The 15,370-nt window shown below is 46.8% G+C and overlaps 1 protein-coding gene across 8 annotated transcripts; it reads right to left on the bottom strand.

Annotated features, from left to right (window-relative positions):
• Positions 1 to 8,951: 8,951 nt before the first annotated feature.
• Positions 8,952 to 14,230, bottom strand: LOC147252598 (trace amine-associated receptor 13c-like). 8 transcript variants are annotated; one of them, XM_086219386.1, is made up of 3 exons: positions 14,198 to 14,230; positions 10,097 to 10,257; positions 8,952 to 9,753 (listed from the first exon to the last, which is right to left on the bottom strand). In XM_086219386.1, the coding sequence occupies exons 1-3, from the start codon at positions 14,207 to 14,209 to the stop codon at positions 8,952 to 8,954; spliced, it is 975 nt and encodes a 324-aa protein (XP_086075512.1). In that variant the 5' UTR covers positions 14,210 to 14,230. The 8 variants fall into 8 exon arrangements, with proteins under 8 accessions (XP_086075512.1, XP_086075514.1, XP_086075513.1 ...); XM_086219388.1 differs by having other exon boundaries at positions 10,193 to 10,257; XM_086219387.1 differs by having other exon boundaries at positions 10,097 to 10,262; positions 14,203 to 14,230.
• Between the last annotated feature and the right edge of the window lie 1,140 nt (positions 14,231 to 15,370).

Raw genomic sequence — 15,370 nt, 5'->3', positions numbered from 1 at the left:
TGGAGATCTGTCCACGGTGAACCTCACCTCTCACCCAAAGGCTTCTGGGATAGGCTCCACCCCCCATCACCACCCTTAACAGGATAAGTGTAGATGATGGATGGATGGATGGATGGAGATTCTAACTAGACGCTGAGCTGAAAGGAGAGCTTCAACCATGCAGGTAGGAACCACTGGCTCACATCTTCATAAGCAAGATTAGATTAAATAAACGACATCAAAAAGTCACCAATATTAAAACAAACAAGCCGTTTCCTTGGCTGAGGGAAGCTTGGGCAGGGTAATGACGTGTAACATTTTGACATTTTGTCCGTCAACAACTGTTAGAATTGCTGTGTTCCTGTTAGAGGGGGGTAGCCCCGGGACGATGTCCATGGAGATGTGGGACCAGGGATGTTGAGGAATGGACAAAGGCCTGAGTTTTCCTGAGGGCTTCTGGTGAGAAACCTTGTTGCTGTCACAAACTGAGCATGCATTGTCGGAAACACTTGCTACTCGGGCAAGTGAGCGAATTCGTGGATTCGCGCAAATGACACAAATGGACACGAAAATGATCCGGCAGTCAAATTCGCACATATAACACAATGCGAAATTCACATTTGGTGTGAACACACAGTTAGGCATGTTGTCAGAGGTCAAGTTGCAGTTGATGTGAAGGTCTGGGGTGCTGGTGTTCTTTTTATATGCAACCACTAATTGATTGATCAATTATTGATCACAGGTGAGGCTGTAATCTAGGATTGGGTGCATCATAAGACAAGGTGACAAGACTTTTGTCTTTGCAAAAACTGACTCAGTGGGTTTCACCAAGCTGCGAACCCTAGAATGCTTTTCAGCAGTGTCGTTTGGCACCAAAACATGATTTCAAAAACTGTTGGTATTGAAATGAGCCATTTCCTGAAAAAAAAAAAGATTACAGATATATTTGAGGGGCATTTAAGGTCAACTTGTACCCAAGCGACAAGACTTTTGTCAGAGACTCTATGGCAACTTAACTGTCAGTGACACTAAACTAAAAGAGAAAAGAAAAGAGACTGAAAAAGACAATCAAAGAAGGTTGGGCTGATGAGAGGGGAAATGATCTCAAAGTATTGCAGGAAACTGGAATCACTGAGATGAGCTGTCTCTGATGAATGAGATCATCCTGACATCCCTGCACCCAGAAATGCTGTCTCAAATCCATGCAGCTCACAAGCGCACGGAAAAGTGTAAGCAGAGAGCCAGTGACATTTTGTTTTTGCTGCAGTTGTCCTTCAGTTTCTGTGCACAAAAACTAGACATCATACAGCTTTGAGCTTGGATCCGGCCCTAAAATTCAGCAAGATCCTGTGCATGGTCTCTCTGAGCCCAGCCTGGTCCATCTCATGAACTGTTTGTTTGGCATGAGCCTGTTTTAACCCCTAGGTTTTTACTAAGTTGGAAGTTGTATCAATAAATTCTAAAATTAGAATTCTATGTCCTTTGAATGACAGAAATCTTTTCTGATGATATCTTTAAGGGCTCAGCATGGAGGAGTGTATAATATAATGAAACAGCATGTTTATTGAGATCCCAAAAAACGTGGATTGGAAAAAACTGGACTGTGATGACATAAGGAGGCTTCGGCCCAAAGGTTGTAGTTCCAGTGTTTGCACAGGCCAGCGGGGGGGGGGGGGGGGGGGTGTACAAGTGGGAGTATGCCATAAGTCTCCTCACCTCTGCCAGTTGAGCGTCATTTCAAGGCCCATAATACACTGTTCATGCTCATCTCATGCCAAGAAAGTTTTAAAATAATGTTGAAATTCATTTTAAGGTGAGCTGCCTGCCTCTGCTTCCTGGTTGGGTCAGTGCTCCCAGCTCACCTCTGTACGCTGCAAAGACGCTCCTCCACTCAGCTGGAAGTTAAATGGTCTTTTGAAACTCACATTGTTCTGTTGTTACTCACATTATCCTAAGAATTTTTTTTTTTACATTGATTAATTTTATTTCAGAAATGTAAATGAGTTGAGGGCAGTACAGTGGTGTAGTTATAAGCACTACTGCCTGACAGCAATAAGGTTCCGGGTTTGAGCCCCAGTGTGCCTGCTTGGGTTCTCTCCAGGTACTCCAGCTTCTTCTTCCAGTCCAAAGATATGCAAATGGGTCAATCAGTAACTCTAAATTGACAGCAGGTGTGGCTGTGAGAGCGGATGGTTGTCTGTCTATATGTGTTGGCCCTGCAACGGACTGGCTACTCATCGAGGGTCAGCACTGTCACCTCACAGCAAGAAGGTTCTGGGTTCGAACACGGGGTCTTTCTGTGTGAGTCTGCATGTTCTCCCTGTGCCTGTGTGGGTTCTCCCCGGTACTCCGGCTTCCTCCCACAGTCCAAAGACATCAAGAGGGGACCAGGTTAATCCAGACTCTAAATTGACCGTAGGCGTGGCTGGGAGAGCCAATGGTTGTCTGTCTCTATGTGTTGGCCCTGCCATGGACTGGTGACCTGTCCAGGGGGAAGGCTGCTGGGATAGGCTCCACCCCCACCACCCTGAACAGGAGAAGAGGGGGAACATGGAGGGATGGATGGATGGAAGATGAGTTGATATTCTGGTAGCCTGTGGTATGTTTGTTATCTTTTCTGCCTCCCTCAGTACCTGGGGTAAAATGGTTTGTTTAAAGGCTCACTTGTCTTGGAGAAACATTCTTATAAGTCAAGTAAAGTCAATTTTATTTGTATAGCGCCAAATCAAAACAAAAGTTCTTTCATGACACTTTACAGGTAGAGCAGGTCCAGTACCACACTCCTTCAATGAATTTACACCCAACAATTCTCCATCAGCAGCACATCCTGCAACAGCGGCGATGAAAACCTTCCTTTTAACAGGCAGGAACGTGGAGCAGATCCAGGATCAGTGGGCACGGCCTTCTGCTTTGACCGGTTGGGGGAAAGAGAGCAGGAGAGCAGGACAGAGACAAAGACAGATAATGGAGGAAGACAGATATGCAGAAGGAAAGAGAGGGACAGAGATAAAGAGAGAGAGAAAGGGAAGAGACTGATGGACAGATATAGATATGAGCAGGTGGAGCTATGGGTGGCAGCTTGAGCCTCTTCAGGTCTGCAGCCTCCTCCAGCAGCACCTGGGATCTGGGATGAGGGGAGCCCGAAGGCTCCGGAGAAGAAGATGAGTTTGTGGTATGTATGAGTATGATTTATGTATGACAAATATACATAGGAGGACAGAGAGGGGTAGAGAGAAGCCCAGTGCACCATGGGAGATCCCCGGCAGTCTAAGCCTATAGCAGCATATCTAAGGGCCAGCCTAAGCAGCCCAACTATAAGCCTGATCAAAAAGGAAGGTCTTAAGTCTGCTCTTTAAGGTCGAGAGGGTGTCTGCATCCCGGACCGAAACTGGGAGACGGTTCCACAGGAGGGGAGCCTGATAGCTGAAGGCTTTGGCTCCCATTCTATGAGCTATGACTATGAGCTCTGTCAAATATGAAGGCAAGGCACGGCAATTTTATTTGTAGAGCCCGTTTTCACCAACAGTTTGTCTCAAAGGGCTTCACATGGCATCATAACAACATCCTCTGCCCTTAGACCCTCACATCGACTGAGGAAAAACTCCATAGAAACCCTTTTTAACAGGGAAAAATCTGAGAAACCTCAGGGTGAGCAACAGAGGAGGATCCCTCACCCAGGAGGGACAGACGTGCAGTAGATGTTGTTACAGACAAGAAAACAGTTTACAATACAAAATGTGGGAAACATGGAAATGTTAATAACAGTTGAAGAAGGAAGCTTCTGGAAGGGGAGGCAGGGAGAGCAAGCCAGCTTGATGGGGGACTGGATGGCAGACTGGTTCATGGAAGGGGAGCACGGGCCGGTGTAATAGTAGGGAATAAAAGGGGGGGGGGGGGCGGGGGGTGATGCAGGTGGCGGTTGGAGCTCTGGTGGATCTGTGGAAACACAGAGAGACTGCGAGACACCAAGGCCAAACTACAAAGTGCACACAGTTCGAAATACCACAGGACAGGACCGTGATTCCCAATTATAAAACTACTTTGATTACAAAATAGTTAAAAATGAGCAACAGACTAAATAAACACCAATGAACAGAAGTGCAAGAGGAATTACCGAAAGGAAAAGGGGACAGGGCTGGGGCTTACCACGACAGCGGTAACGAAAAGGGGAGGAACCCAAAAAAATACCACACTGCACCCGTGACACAGCAAACCAAAAAAAACGTGGATAAGGAACCACCACCAGGGGGACCGCTGCCGCTCTGGGCCCTCAGCACCTGTCAAAAGAAAGAAAAGAACACCATTAAAAATATGAAACCACGGCAACCCTCACACACGAACTAAATATCGCTACCCCAATAACTCAACAGAAACTATTTTAAATCCAAATGATCAAAATGGGGAGCAAAAGGCAATAATAATAATAAAAATAATAATAAAGGTTCTAGACATTAAATCAAATGTAACCCACAAAAACTAACAGTAATAATTCAAAGAAAGAAATAACAAATAGAAAAGGAATAAACTCAAATAATCAAGAAAATGTCTGCCCCTCTAATTAAAACTCGTCTCCAAGAGGGATGGCTCAGCGCCGATGAGGGTCGGGATGCCCTCTCGGCCCACGTTGAGGCTCTGACAAAGGCCGTAGTGCACGGCTTTAACCACCGTTAATGGAATCGGAGCCATTATGAGCCGAATCACCAAAATCCAAACTGAAGACGAGGAGAAGAAAAGAAGAAGAGGAAGAAGAACCAAAGCAGCAGCGAGGTTCAAAGCGGCAATTGACGGCTGCTCATGGAGAGCAGAATCGTGGTGTCAGACGAGGCAGGAGGAGGAAGCCCGCAGCCCAGACCACAGAAACTGTACCATGCACACACTGGCCCAAGGGAGACAGCCCAGCTCCCGGTAACATCCAGTGTTGGGCACATTACTGTGAAAAAGTAATTAGTGATAGTTACTTGTTACTTCTCCCAAAAAGTAACTGAGTTAGTAACTGAGTTACTCCACTACGAAAGTAACTAGTTACCAGGGAAAGTAACTTTTGCGTTACTCTTTTTTCTTTTAAGTTTAAAATGTCAAAGAATTTAGAGGGGTTTTTTTTGGGGGGGGGGGTGCCTATGAGGGCTCTGAAGGAGTCTGAATCACCTGCTGACAACGGCAGCCTGTTTTCAACATAAAGGCCTATCAGTTCGTTAAGTTATGTCTGTGTCACAAGTTTTTGTGGAGCGGGGCAGAAAAATCCTGCTGTGGCTGCTGGGACGCGTGGCTCCTGTCCTTCTCTGTTAGCGGAGCTCACCTGAACAGCACCTGCTTGCTATCACCACTAGCGGTGTCAACGCAGTTTCTGGCCACTAGTTTAGTAGACGAAGAGTCGGGCCGTCAAGAGGCGCTTCATTAAATTGGAGTTGCTGACACTGGACGTTGACAGCCTCTTCACTCTCGCTCTGGGACGACATAACGCCCCCTCAAAATGTACGTTTTGACCTTTGACCGCCACGAAGTTAAAGTAGTGCCTCTATTTCCATCTAGAAAACGATGTCTTTCCCCCAGACTCGCCATCTCTGATAGTTAGCGTGAGTGCTGCTCTGTGCTGGGTTTATGAGTAAACACCCGCCCACCTGATGTCTCTGGTTGGCTCAATGAGAAATCTTTACTCTATCTTAGCCAATCAGCATTAGGCGCTTATCTCGCCCCGCCCCTCCCCCGCACCAAAGGAGTAAAACAAAAAAACACGCATTTGCAGCTCCTGTGTCTGTGTGAGCCGAGCCGGATGGCAGCTTCAATGAGTCGCTTCAGCAACGCGGAGTAACGACGTGTTGGTAACGGTAACGGCGTTGTAACAATAGACAAAGTAATTAGTTAGAGTACCCGTTACTGAAAAAAAGTAATGCCGTTAGTAATGCCGTTTATTTTAACGCCATTATTCCCATCATTGGTAACACCACACCGCTTTGTTTGTAAGCGATCTGCTGACCAGGGAGACGCCACCACGCACGGCTCGTCGGCTCCGTAAAGGAGGGAGAGGAAGCAGAAAAGGACGGAGAAGGGTCCGACCAGGTCTATTTATAGGCGAACACTAACTACCATCTGCCACACTGCCCCTCATGGTGGGGAGTGTAGCGCCATCCTGCCACACATTGATAAGTACAGCTGTGTGTCGTCTGCATAACAGTGAAAATTAATTGAGTGTTTCCTAATAATGTGACCTAGAGGAAGCAGATAAAGGGTGAAGAGGATTGGTCCAAGCACAGAGCCTTGTGGAACACCATAAGTGACTACAGTGGTTTCCGAGGGTTTATCATGAGTTAGTACAAACTGAGATCGACCTAGTAAATATGACCTGAACCAGTTTAGTGCAGTTCCTTTAATGCCAATGACATGTTCCAGTCTCCGTAGAAGGATATGGTGGTCACTGGTATCAAAAGCTTCACTAAGATCTAATCAGTCCAGCACAGAGACGAGTCCCTCATCTGATGCTAGTAGGAAGTCATTGGTAACTCTGACTAGTGCTGACTGGAAATCCTCTAATGGGCTGTTGCTATGGAGAAAGTCACACAGCTGTTTAGCAACTGCTTTCTCCAGAATTTTGGAGAGAAATGGAAGATTTGATATTGGTCTGTAGTTGGCCAAAACTTCTGGATCCAGGGTTGCTTCTTTGAGAAGGGGTCTAATTACTGCCACTTTAGCGACACATTGATCATGTCTAAGAGGGAGGTGCGAACGAGGGGTAGAGAGTCCTTAAGCAGCTTGGTTGGGATGGGGTCCAGAAGATAGGTTGATGGTTTAGATGAGGAAATGATTGAACTGAGCTCATGAAGGCTAACAGTAGAAAAACTGTCAAAGTGTATGTCTGGTCCTCCAGCAGCCTCTAAGGCTTCTGAGGCTATAGGCGCCATGTTGTCAGCTGATGGCAGGTGGAGGTGAATTTTCTCTCCTTATAAGGACAATTTTGTCATTAAAGAAGTCCATGAAATCTTTGCTGCCCAGGGAAACAGGAATGCTTGGTTCAGTAGAGCTGTGGGTCTCTGTCAGTCTGGCTACAGTACTGAAGAGGAACCTGGGGTTGTTCTTGTGCTCCTCAATTAGTGCCGAGTTGTAGGCTGTTCTAGCTGTATGAAAGGCTTTCTTAAAACTTTTAAGGAGCGCCATATTCTCTCTAACTTCTGGGTTTCTTGTTTAAGCTGTCTGGTTTCTTAATTGTACCAAGGTGCTTGTTTCCTTGGATTTATAGATTTAGTTTTTAGAGGGGCAATTGAGTCCAAAGTTGATCCTAAGGTGCCTGTTGCACTGTCGATAAAATGATCTATTTGGGAGGGACTAAGGTTGACAACAGTGTCCTCTGTAACAATGGGACATGACACTGAATTTAGCACCAGTGGAATTGCTTCCTTAAATCCAGCTGTGGCCTGATCAGACAAACATCTGGAAACTACTGTTTTCCTGAGTGGAGTGTAGCTGATTAGTGCAAATTCAAAAGTGATTAATTGATGGTCTGATAAAAGCGTTCTGTGGAAATACAACTAGATGTTCAACTTCAATTCCATATGTTAGGACGAGGTCGAGGGTGTGGTTGTGTCGGTGAGTCGGTACATGAACAGACTGATGGAAACCAATTGAGTCTAGAAGAGAGAGAAATGCAGCACCAGACTGTCGTTATCAACATCCACATGAACATTGAAGTCACCTACAATAATGACTTCATCTGATTTGAGAACTAAACTGGTTATGAACTCTGAGAATTCAGATAAGAATTCAGAGTCAGGACCAGGAGGGCGGCACACAATGATAAATAAGAGTGGCTGTGTTGTTTTCCAGATTGGATGAGACAAACTAAGAATCAGGCTCTCAAATGAATTGAAACTTATTTTGGGTTTGGGATTTATTACTGAACTTATGTCAACAATGGCAGCAACTCCACCTCCTCAGCCAGAGCCTCGGGGAATGTGAGTGGTAATGTGACTGGGAGGAGTGGATTCATTTAGACAATTTATAACCCAACTGTAACACAAAAATCAAACCTCCGAAAATGTGAACGATATTTATTTGAGTTTTTGTCTTAAAACTGCATTTTCACATCTGTATTTTAAACATGTTATGTGCTCAGCTGCTTCTGAACTCTTCAGTATATAATATACTGTAATATTAATAATATTACTGAACCACGACAGCAACGACATGAATATTTATAACCAGGAACACATGCTATGGACCCAACTACAAATTTAACATGATGATAGACGACTGTGTTAACATACATGACACACAGTTGAGTAAATTATTCGTCACCATTTACCTCACTGGGATGTGTCTGGGTCCTGCTAAAATTACCTGCCTAGCCTTGTTTTTGTTGAATAACCCATGCATTAACACCTGCAGATCTGTGTTTCAGTTTTCCTTTTATGACAAGACGTAATGTACAAATGACCTTTTTTATATGAGCAATTTAAAAAAAAAATCAGTAAATTGTTTTCGTAAAGAGGGGGAAAAAAAATTGTCCATAGTGATCTTAGTTTAAAAGACTGAGGGTCAAACTGATGATGAGTAACAATTTTTCTGTGCATCTGAAATAACTAAAACAGTGTCCTCAATTGAAAGGGTGGCATGGCTCAAAGGCAGTGTAACTGTCAAGCCCCGAAGGGCCGCTGGTTTGAGCCTCACCATATCAAAGTATCCTTGAGCAAGATACTGAACCCCTAATTGCTTCCAACAGCCTGGCACAAACAAGGTTTCAGTGAGATTCATAGGAAACAGACGCACATCATTTTTGGCCCACATATAGAAACTTGGGGAAGTAAGAAAAAAAAATCCTTTTCCTTGTCACTTTAATTGCGTGACATCAACAGCTTGTTTACAACAGCTAGAATATACAGAAATAACATCTGTTCATTACATCGACATAACAAGAAAATGACTTCAGCAGGTCATTGACACACGACTGCATCTGAAGGCCAATCAGGTTATTTTAGTCTTGTCTACAGGATGTTGGCCTGACAGGAGCCCGGCTGCAGGATCTGAAGAGTGACAATGAGTCTGATAGCTTTTCTGAACCAGGGGTAAAACAAGGCATATATGACAGGGTTCAAACAGGAGTTGAAATAGAACACATGGATCACATAAGCAGCAAATGAAGCACTGAGCAAATCATCTCCTGCTAGAGACACACAATAATATGGACAGAAACATATCACAAACACAGCTAACACAATACCAAGAGTCCTGGCTGCTTTCAACTCAGCCTTCTTAGTTGTTAGAGAGACAGAAGCCTGGAGTTTGACAGCTGCAGTGTGAGAGCGCATGGCACGGGCCTGAGACACAGCCACCATGAACACTCTCATATACAGAGTTATGATGATAAGAATGGGAACAATGAAGGTAAGGATGAGGTCAACAATGCCTGCAATACTATCAATGACAATCAAACACTCGCCATTTTCTGGATGAGTCAGACCACCCGTAACAAGAATACTGCAGTAAAGGATGGAGAAGAGCCAACACAGACAAACACAAATTTTAACTCTCTTTAAAGTGACTCTGCTGGTGTAATGCAGAGGATGACAAATAGCCACATAACGGTCCATTGATATCAGCACCATGTCTCCTACTGATGCAGATGTCAGGATGAAGGACATGATATTATATAGAATACATGCAAGGTCACCAAGAGACCAGCAAGCTGTTTGTCTCAGTGCTTCTCCTGGCATCAGCAGGAGGCCCACAACAAAGTCAGAGACGGCCAAAGACAGGAGGAGGATGTTGGTGGGTGTGTGGAGCTGCCTGGAAAAGTAGAAAAGCACCATTAAACAAGCGACAAAAAGCAGATCAAACAATAAAAAAACAGTTCTGTCCTTTTCCACGAATGATTCAATTTAGAGAGTGAAAAGTTCTTCTTAAGATGAGAGTGCATAGAGGCAACCTTGACCCTAATAAGAGAAATGAGACCTCTCCAGTGTCAAAATCACACATTTGAGATGTCCTCTGCATTCGTTTTATCTGACAAGGCAAAACAGAAATCTAGCATTCCATGACACAACATTATTTAAAAATCATTCATGAATATTTCTTCAAGTCAGTCAATCTGTTATGATGTTAAATTGGATTTGCTGAGAAATGCATCTGCCTGAAGTGGGAGACTGAGATGATGACGAGCAGGTTGAGAACCAGAGTGAGCAGAGAGATGAAGGACACCAGAACGCTCCAGAGAACAGTTTCAGACCAAGAAGCCATCGGCCTCCTGCAGGATGTGTTGAGCAGTTCTGGGAAGCAGAGTTCTGCTTCTTCCTGGACTTTCATCCTCGAGGTCTGAGGAGAAGTGCAGCTCTCAACAACTAATATAATAGAACTCTCTCTCACCTGATCTTCTTCCCACCCCTCTTTCTCTCACTGACTGTTGGATTGTAATGTCCCTCCGCCCTCCCCTTACACATCACACCATCATTTTCAGTTTGACCTTTCCTCTCTCTCAAGAATAATAATTATTTTTTCAAAAACAATGTACAATCATAAATATTGTCTCCAATCAATGCAACACAGATATTTTTGCTACATGCTGATTTCGATAGATAGATAGATAGATAGATTGATAGATAGATAGATAGATGATGCTGTTTTACATAATCATATCCATCCATCCATTGTCTTCCGCTTATTCCTGTTAAGGGTCGTAGGGGGCTGGAGCCTATCCTAGCAGCTCCCGGCAAGAGGTGGGGTTCACCCTGGACAGGTCACCAATCCATCGCAGGGCCAACATATATAGACAGACAACCATTCACACTCACATTCACACCTGATTCTACTTAAATCAACTAAGCTGTGTCCACACTGCTCATTTGTTGGATCAGGTGTTGCTTTTGCTTGGTTGGAATGAAAACCTGCAGCCACACCGGCCCTTACTGGACCAGTATGGACACCCCTGATTTAGAGTATTCAATTAGTCTCGTCCCAAATTGCATGTCTTTGGACTGTGGGAGGAAGCTGGAATACAGGAGAGAACCCACACAGGCACAGGAAGAACATGCAGACTCCACACAGAAAGATCCCGTGCCTGAGCTGGGACTTAAACCCAGAACTTTCTTGCTGTGAGGCGACAGTGCTGACCACTGCTCCACTGTGCCGCCATTGTGCCAAACAGTTTCAGCAAATTCTTTATATGAAGAGTTTTACACCAGGAACGAAGATGACCAGCAACCAGATGAAATATATAACATTGGGAAAATATTGTGCACAGTTTGCCAGGTGATGTCTGCTCAATGAATATCCAAGTCTGATGTCCACCCATACACAAGGACAGAAACAGTATTGTCATGGTTAACAGAACGGTGTGTAGATCAGAATCATTGTTTTCAGTTTTTGGGCTAAGAGGGGAGTGAAGTTCTTTTTTTACTGTCTGTTTTGAATGGTAATGCTGCAGTTTCATACATCACCATTCTGCCAAGGCAGAACTCAAAGTGCTATACAATGTTGCCTCAATCACGCATTCACACAAACTCACACATTAACGGTGAAGCAGGAATGCCGGGTACGTACCTGCTCATCAGGAGCAGGTAGGACTAAGTTCACTGCTCATGGTCCTTTTGATTCCAGGGGAAATGAGGCATTGAACCAGCGACCCTTCACGTGGCCACTCCACTTCCAAGCCATGCCACCATGTACTGGTAATGTCAGTGGTGGGGCAGGTTGTGTGAGGGGATAAAGGTCATGAAAGGCTGGTTCCTAGGACAGAAGCTGGTGGTTTCTTGATTGATTTTGAACATTGGGGTAATTGGGAAGGAATGGGAAGTTAAAAGTTTATTCTTCCTGAAGGTTCTCACTGGCAGACTCCACCGAGACAGTCTCTCCCTGTAACTCACTCTCAACAATGAGTGTCTCTTGAGTCCGAATCTTCCGTGGGTCTAATTTTGCGAACTTTTTCTCTTGTTTCTTCAACTCCGTCACATTTTCACTTAAACATGACCCTTATTTGACGTTGCATTGTGCCAAAGCTGGTAGCCAGCTCTTAGACCTGCCTTCACCAGGCTACCAGAATCAGCACAAGAGGAGACAAAGTGTCCACACACGGAGCTCAAGGTTTAACAAACGAGGTTTATTAGTGTACAGTGGTCGAGGTTTCTCTGAGACACAACAAACAAGTGGAACGCTAATAAAACGCACGGGGCGCAAAAACTAAAATTTGGAAAAACACTAAATCTAAACACGGGCAGCACTATAAGCTGAAGGAACGATAACAAAAGGCGACCACCAGACTAACTCTGGGGTGAAATAAGAATTTGGGGGAAAAATAAATCAAGGCCGAGGAATCAGTGAGCCAAACAGAATGGGAACGGAAATCTAAGGAAATCAAAAGGTCAGCACTCAGCTGCTATAATCCGGCAAATGACTTTAACAAAAAATATATGGGATTAATATGGGATTTTGACAGCTCCCTTCTCCTCCTTTTTTTAACGGAACTCTGTTCCGGCCGTGGATATTTTACTGGAACTGCGTTCCGGCCCATTCCGGGTCACTTTCACCCCTGCTGATACCACTGCTGCTGTCACGAGGTATGCTGGCAAGGAACTGACCCAGTAGCACATGGAGACAAGGAGCTGTTAGATATTTGTTATTTGTCCATGCTTACCAAGAGGAGTGGCCCCACTGTAGGACCTCAGAGCGTGCAGTCTCGGGAACGAACAGGGTATTAGGTGGAGCTCCACCGGGATCGACTGCTGTCTGAAGGGCCTCCCGCACCCGCTCCTCAACCAGCCAGATGACCGCTCCGACAATGCAAGGAGGTGGGAGAATCGGTCCAGGGTCCCGGCAGGCTGGGTTGGCCGAGAACTGACGTGACAGTGCGCCTGGCTTAACGTTCTTGGAACCCGGTCGGTAGGTGATGGTGAACGCGAATCTGCCCAGAAAAAGAGCCCACCTTACCTGCCGGGAGTTCAGTCTCTTAGCCCCACGGAGGTAAGCCAAATTCTTGTGGTCGGTCCAACTGATGAATGGCTCGGTGGCCCGCTCCAGCAAGTGACGCCATTCCTGGAGCGCCTTTACCAAGGCCAGGAGCTCTCGGTTACTCACGTCATAATTGCACTCTGCCTTGGTGCGCTCCGCTGAGACAAGACGGCCCCCACCCCCGTGTCAGAAGCGTCTACTTCCATCATGAACTGCCAGGCGGGATCAGGTTGACAGAGGACAGGCGCAGTGGTGAACAGTACCTTGAGGTGTTTGAAAGTGGTCTCCGCTTCTCCAGTCCAGGTGAAGGGACGGAGCATGGACGTGAGCCTGGTCAGCGGCGCCGCCACCTTGCTGTAATCCCGAATGAAGCGCTGGTAGAAGTTGGCAAACCCAAGGAACTGCTGGAGCTGCTTCCTGGAGGTCGGGGTCAGCCACTCGGCCACTGCCTGAACCTTGGTAGGGTCAGGCGAAAGCTGGCCCTGCTGGACGATGAACCCCAGGAAAGCCACTGAGGTCACGTGGAACTCGCATTTCTCAACTTTCACAAACAGTCTGTTCTCAAGCAACCATCTCAGAACCAGCCTGACATGCTGAACGTGTTCCTCCTCCGTTTCGGAGAATATCAGGATATCATCCAGATAGACGAAGTGGAACTTGTTCAGCATGTACCGGAGGACATCATTAACCAATGCTTGAAACATGGCTGGAGCGTTAGTGAGACCGAATGGCATCACCCTATATTCAAAGTGTCCAATAGGAGTTCTGAAGGCAGTCTTCCATTCGTCTCCGCTGCGGATCCGGACGAGATGATAAACGTTCCGGAGATCAAGCTTGGTGAAGACCCGTGCTCTCTGGAGCGAAGCGAACGCTGCATCCAGCAGCGGTAGCGGGTACTTATTCCGGATGGTGATCTCGTTAAGCCCGCAGTAGTCTATGCACGGGCGGAGGGTCCCATCCTTCTTAGAGATAAAGAAAAATCCAGCCCCCACCATGGAAGACGACGGAATAATCAAACCTGGAGCTAGTGACTCACTAATATAACTCTCCATAGCCACGTGCTCTGGCCTGGAGAGGTTATAGAGACGGCTAGAAGGGAGTGGGCCGCCTGGTCGCAGATCAATAGCGCAATCATAGGGTCGCTGTGGGGGAAGAGAGAGAGCCTGCTGCTTGGAAAACACCTCCCTGATGTCGTGGTAGACCTCTGGAACAGCAGATAGTTCCACTGGAAGCGGAGGTAAGGTCCAGAGGTGCGGGGGGACAGGCAGAACGCAGGCAACGCGAATGGCACGCCACGCTCCATGCAGTGAGTATGCCCGAGGATCAGTCTATTTGTGGGTTGTGAGTCGCCAGCCAGGGAGAACCGCGGACAGCCGGGGATGCGGAGGAAGGAATAAGTGTAAGTTGGATCAGTTCACGGTGGTTACCTGAGACAAGGAGCATAAGCGAAGCGGTACGGTGTGTGGCTCGAGCGAGCACACGCCCGTTCAAATCTAGTACCGTGCGGGGTTCGGCGAGGGCCACAAGAGGAAGTCCAGCCTGTCTAGCCAGGTTCTCATCAATAAATGAATCATCTGCGCCTGAGTCCACCATGAACGGCACCGGAAGTGAGTTATTTCCCCATAGTAGCGTCCCCTGCAGGACGAGCTGCGACGGCGTGGTGCAGGATGACACTACGCTTGCCAGCACGCCTACTCTTGCTGGTGAGCTTGGTCTTTTGGCCGAGACGGACAGGAGGCGACGAAATGGCCAGTCTGGCCGAAATAGAGGCTGGAGTCAGAGGAAAAGCGTCTACGGCGCTCGGACGAGGAGAGTCGAGCCCCCCCCTCCAGCTGCATGGGCTCCTCGCCACAGAAGCGCAGATTGACCGATGACTGGGCTGACTGCTCCCCAGGCACAGGGGAGCGAGGTCGCGTCGGTGAACGCGGAGGAACAGAGTAGGGGGCCCGCTCCCGCCGTCGCTCTCGTTGGTAATTATTGAGTTCGTTGGCACGGTCTACCATCTCCGCCAAATCTCTGGGGCGTGATCCCGAAACGAGCGCATTGCGTACCGAGTCGTTCAGTCCCCGTCGGAATGCACATAACAAGGCTGGCTCAATCCAGCCACTCTCCGCAGCCAAGGTCTCAAACTCAACAGTGTACTCAGCCACTGACCGCACACCCTGTCTGAGTATAAATAATCTATCCCCGGCACAGCCCGCGTGACCCGGGCAGTCAAAGATCCGCTCGAAGCCTTGAAGGAACTCCTCCAGTGACAGGGAATTTAGGCGAGTGCCAGCGCTAGCTTGTGCCCAGGCCAGGCCCGTCCCTGCAGCAGCCCAATGATGTAGTTGATCTTAGTGCAATCAGAAGAAAACAAGTGCGCACGCTGATCAAACACCAAACGGCACTGCAAAATGAAGCCCCTACACTTATTCAAATTGCCGTCGTAGGGTTCCGGATCACAGGCATAGGATCTCATGGA

Source organism: Aulostomus chinensis, chromosome 12, assembly GCF_037954235.1.
Source record: "Aulostomus chinensis isolate RoL2024-O1b breed Wild chromosome 12, RoL_Achi_v1.0, whole genome shotgun sequence".
In the NCBI taxonomy this organism is placed as follows: domain Eukaryota; kingdom Metazoa; phylum Chordata; class Actinopteri; order Syngnathiformes; family Aulostomidae; genus Aulostomus; species Aulostomus chinensis.
The sequence above is the reverse complement of the archived record's forward strand: the minus strand, read 5'-3'. Positions and strand labels throughout refer to the sequence as shown.

Bases quoted from the DNA above. Each gene is read 5' to 3' on its own strand.
- LOC147252598 (XM_086219386.1), bottom strand. The intron at 9,754-10,096 runs GCAGATGCATTT...CTACTTTTCCAG, and splicing joins ATCTCAGTCTCCCACTTCAG to GCAGCTCCACACACCCACCA.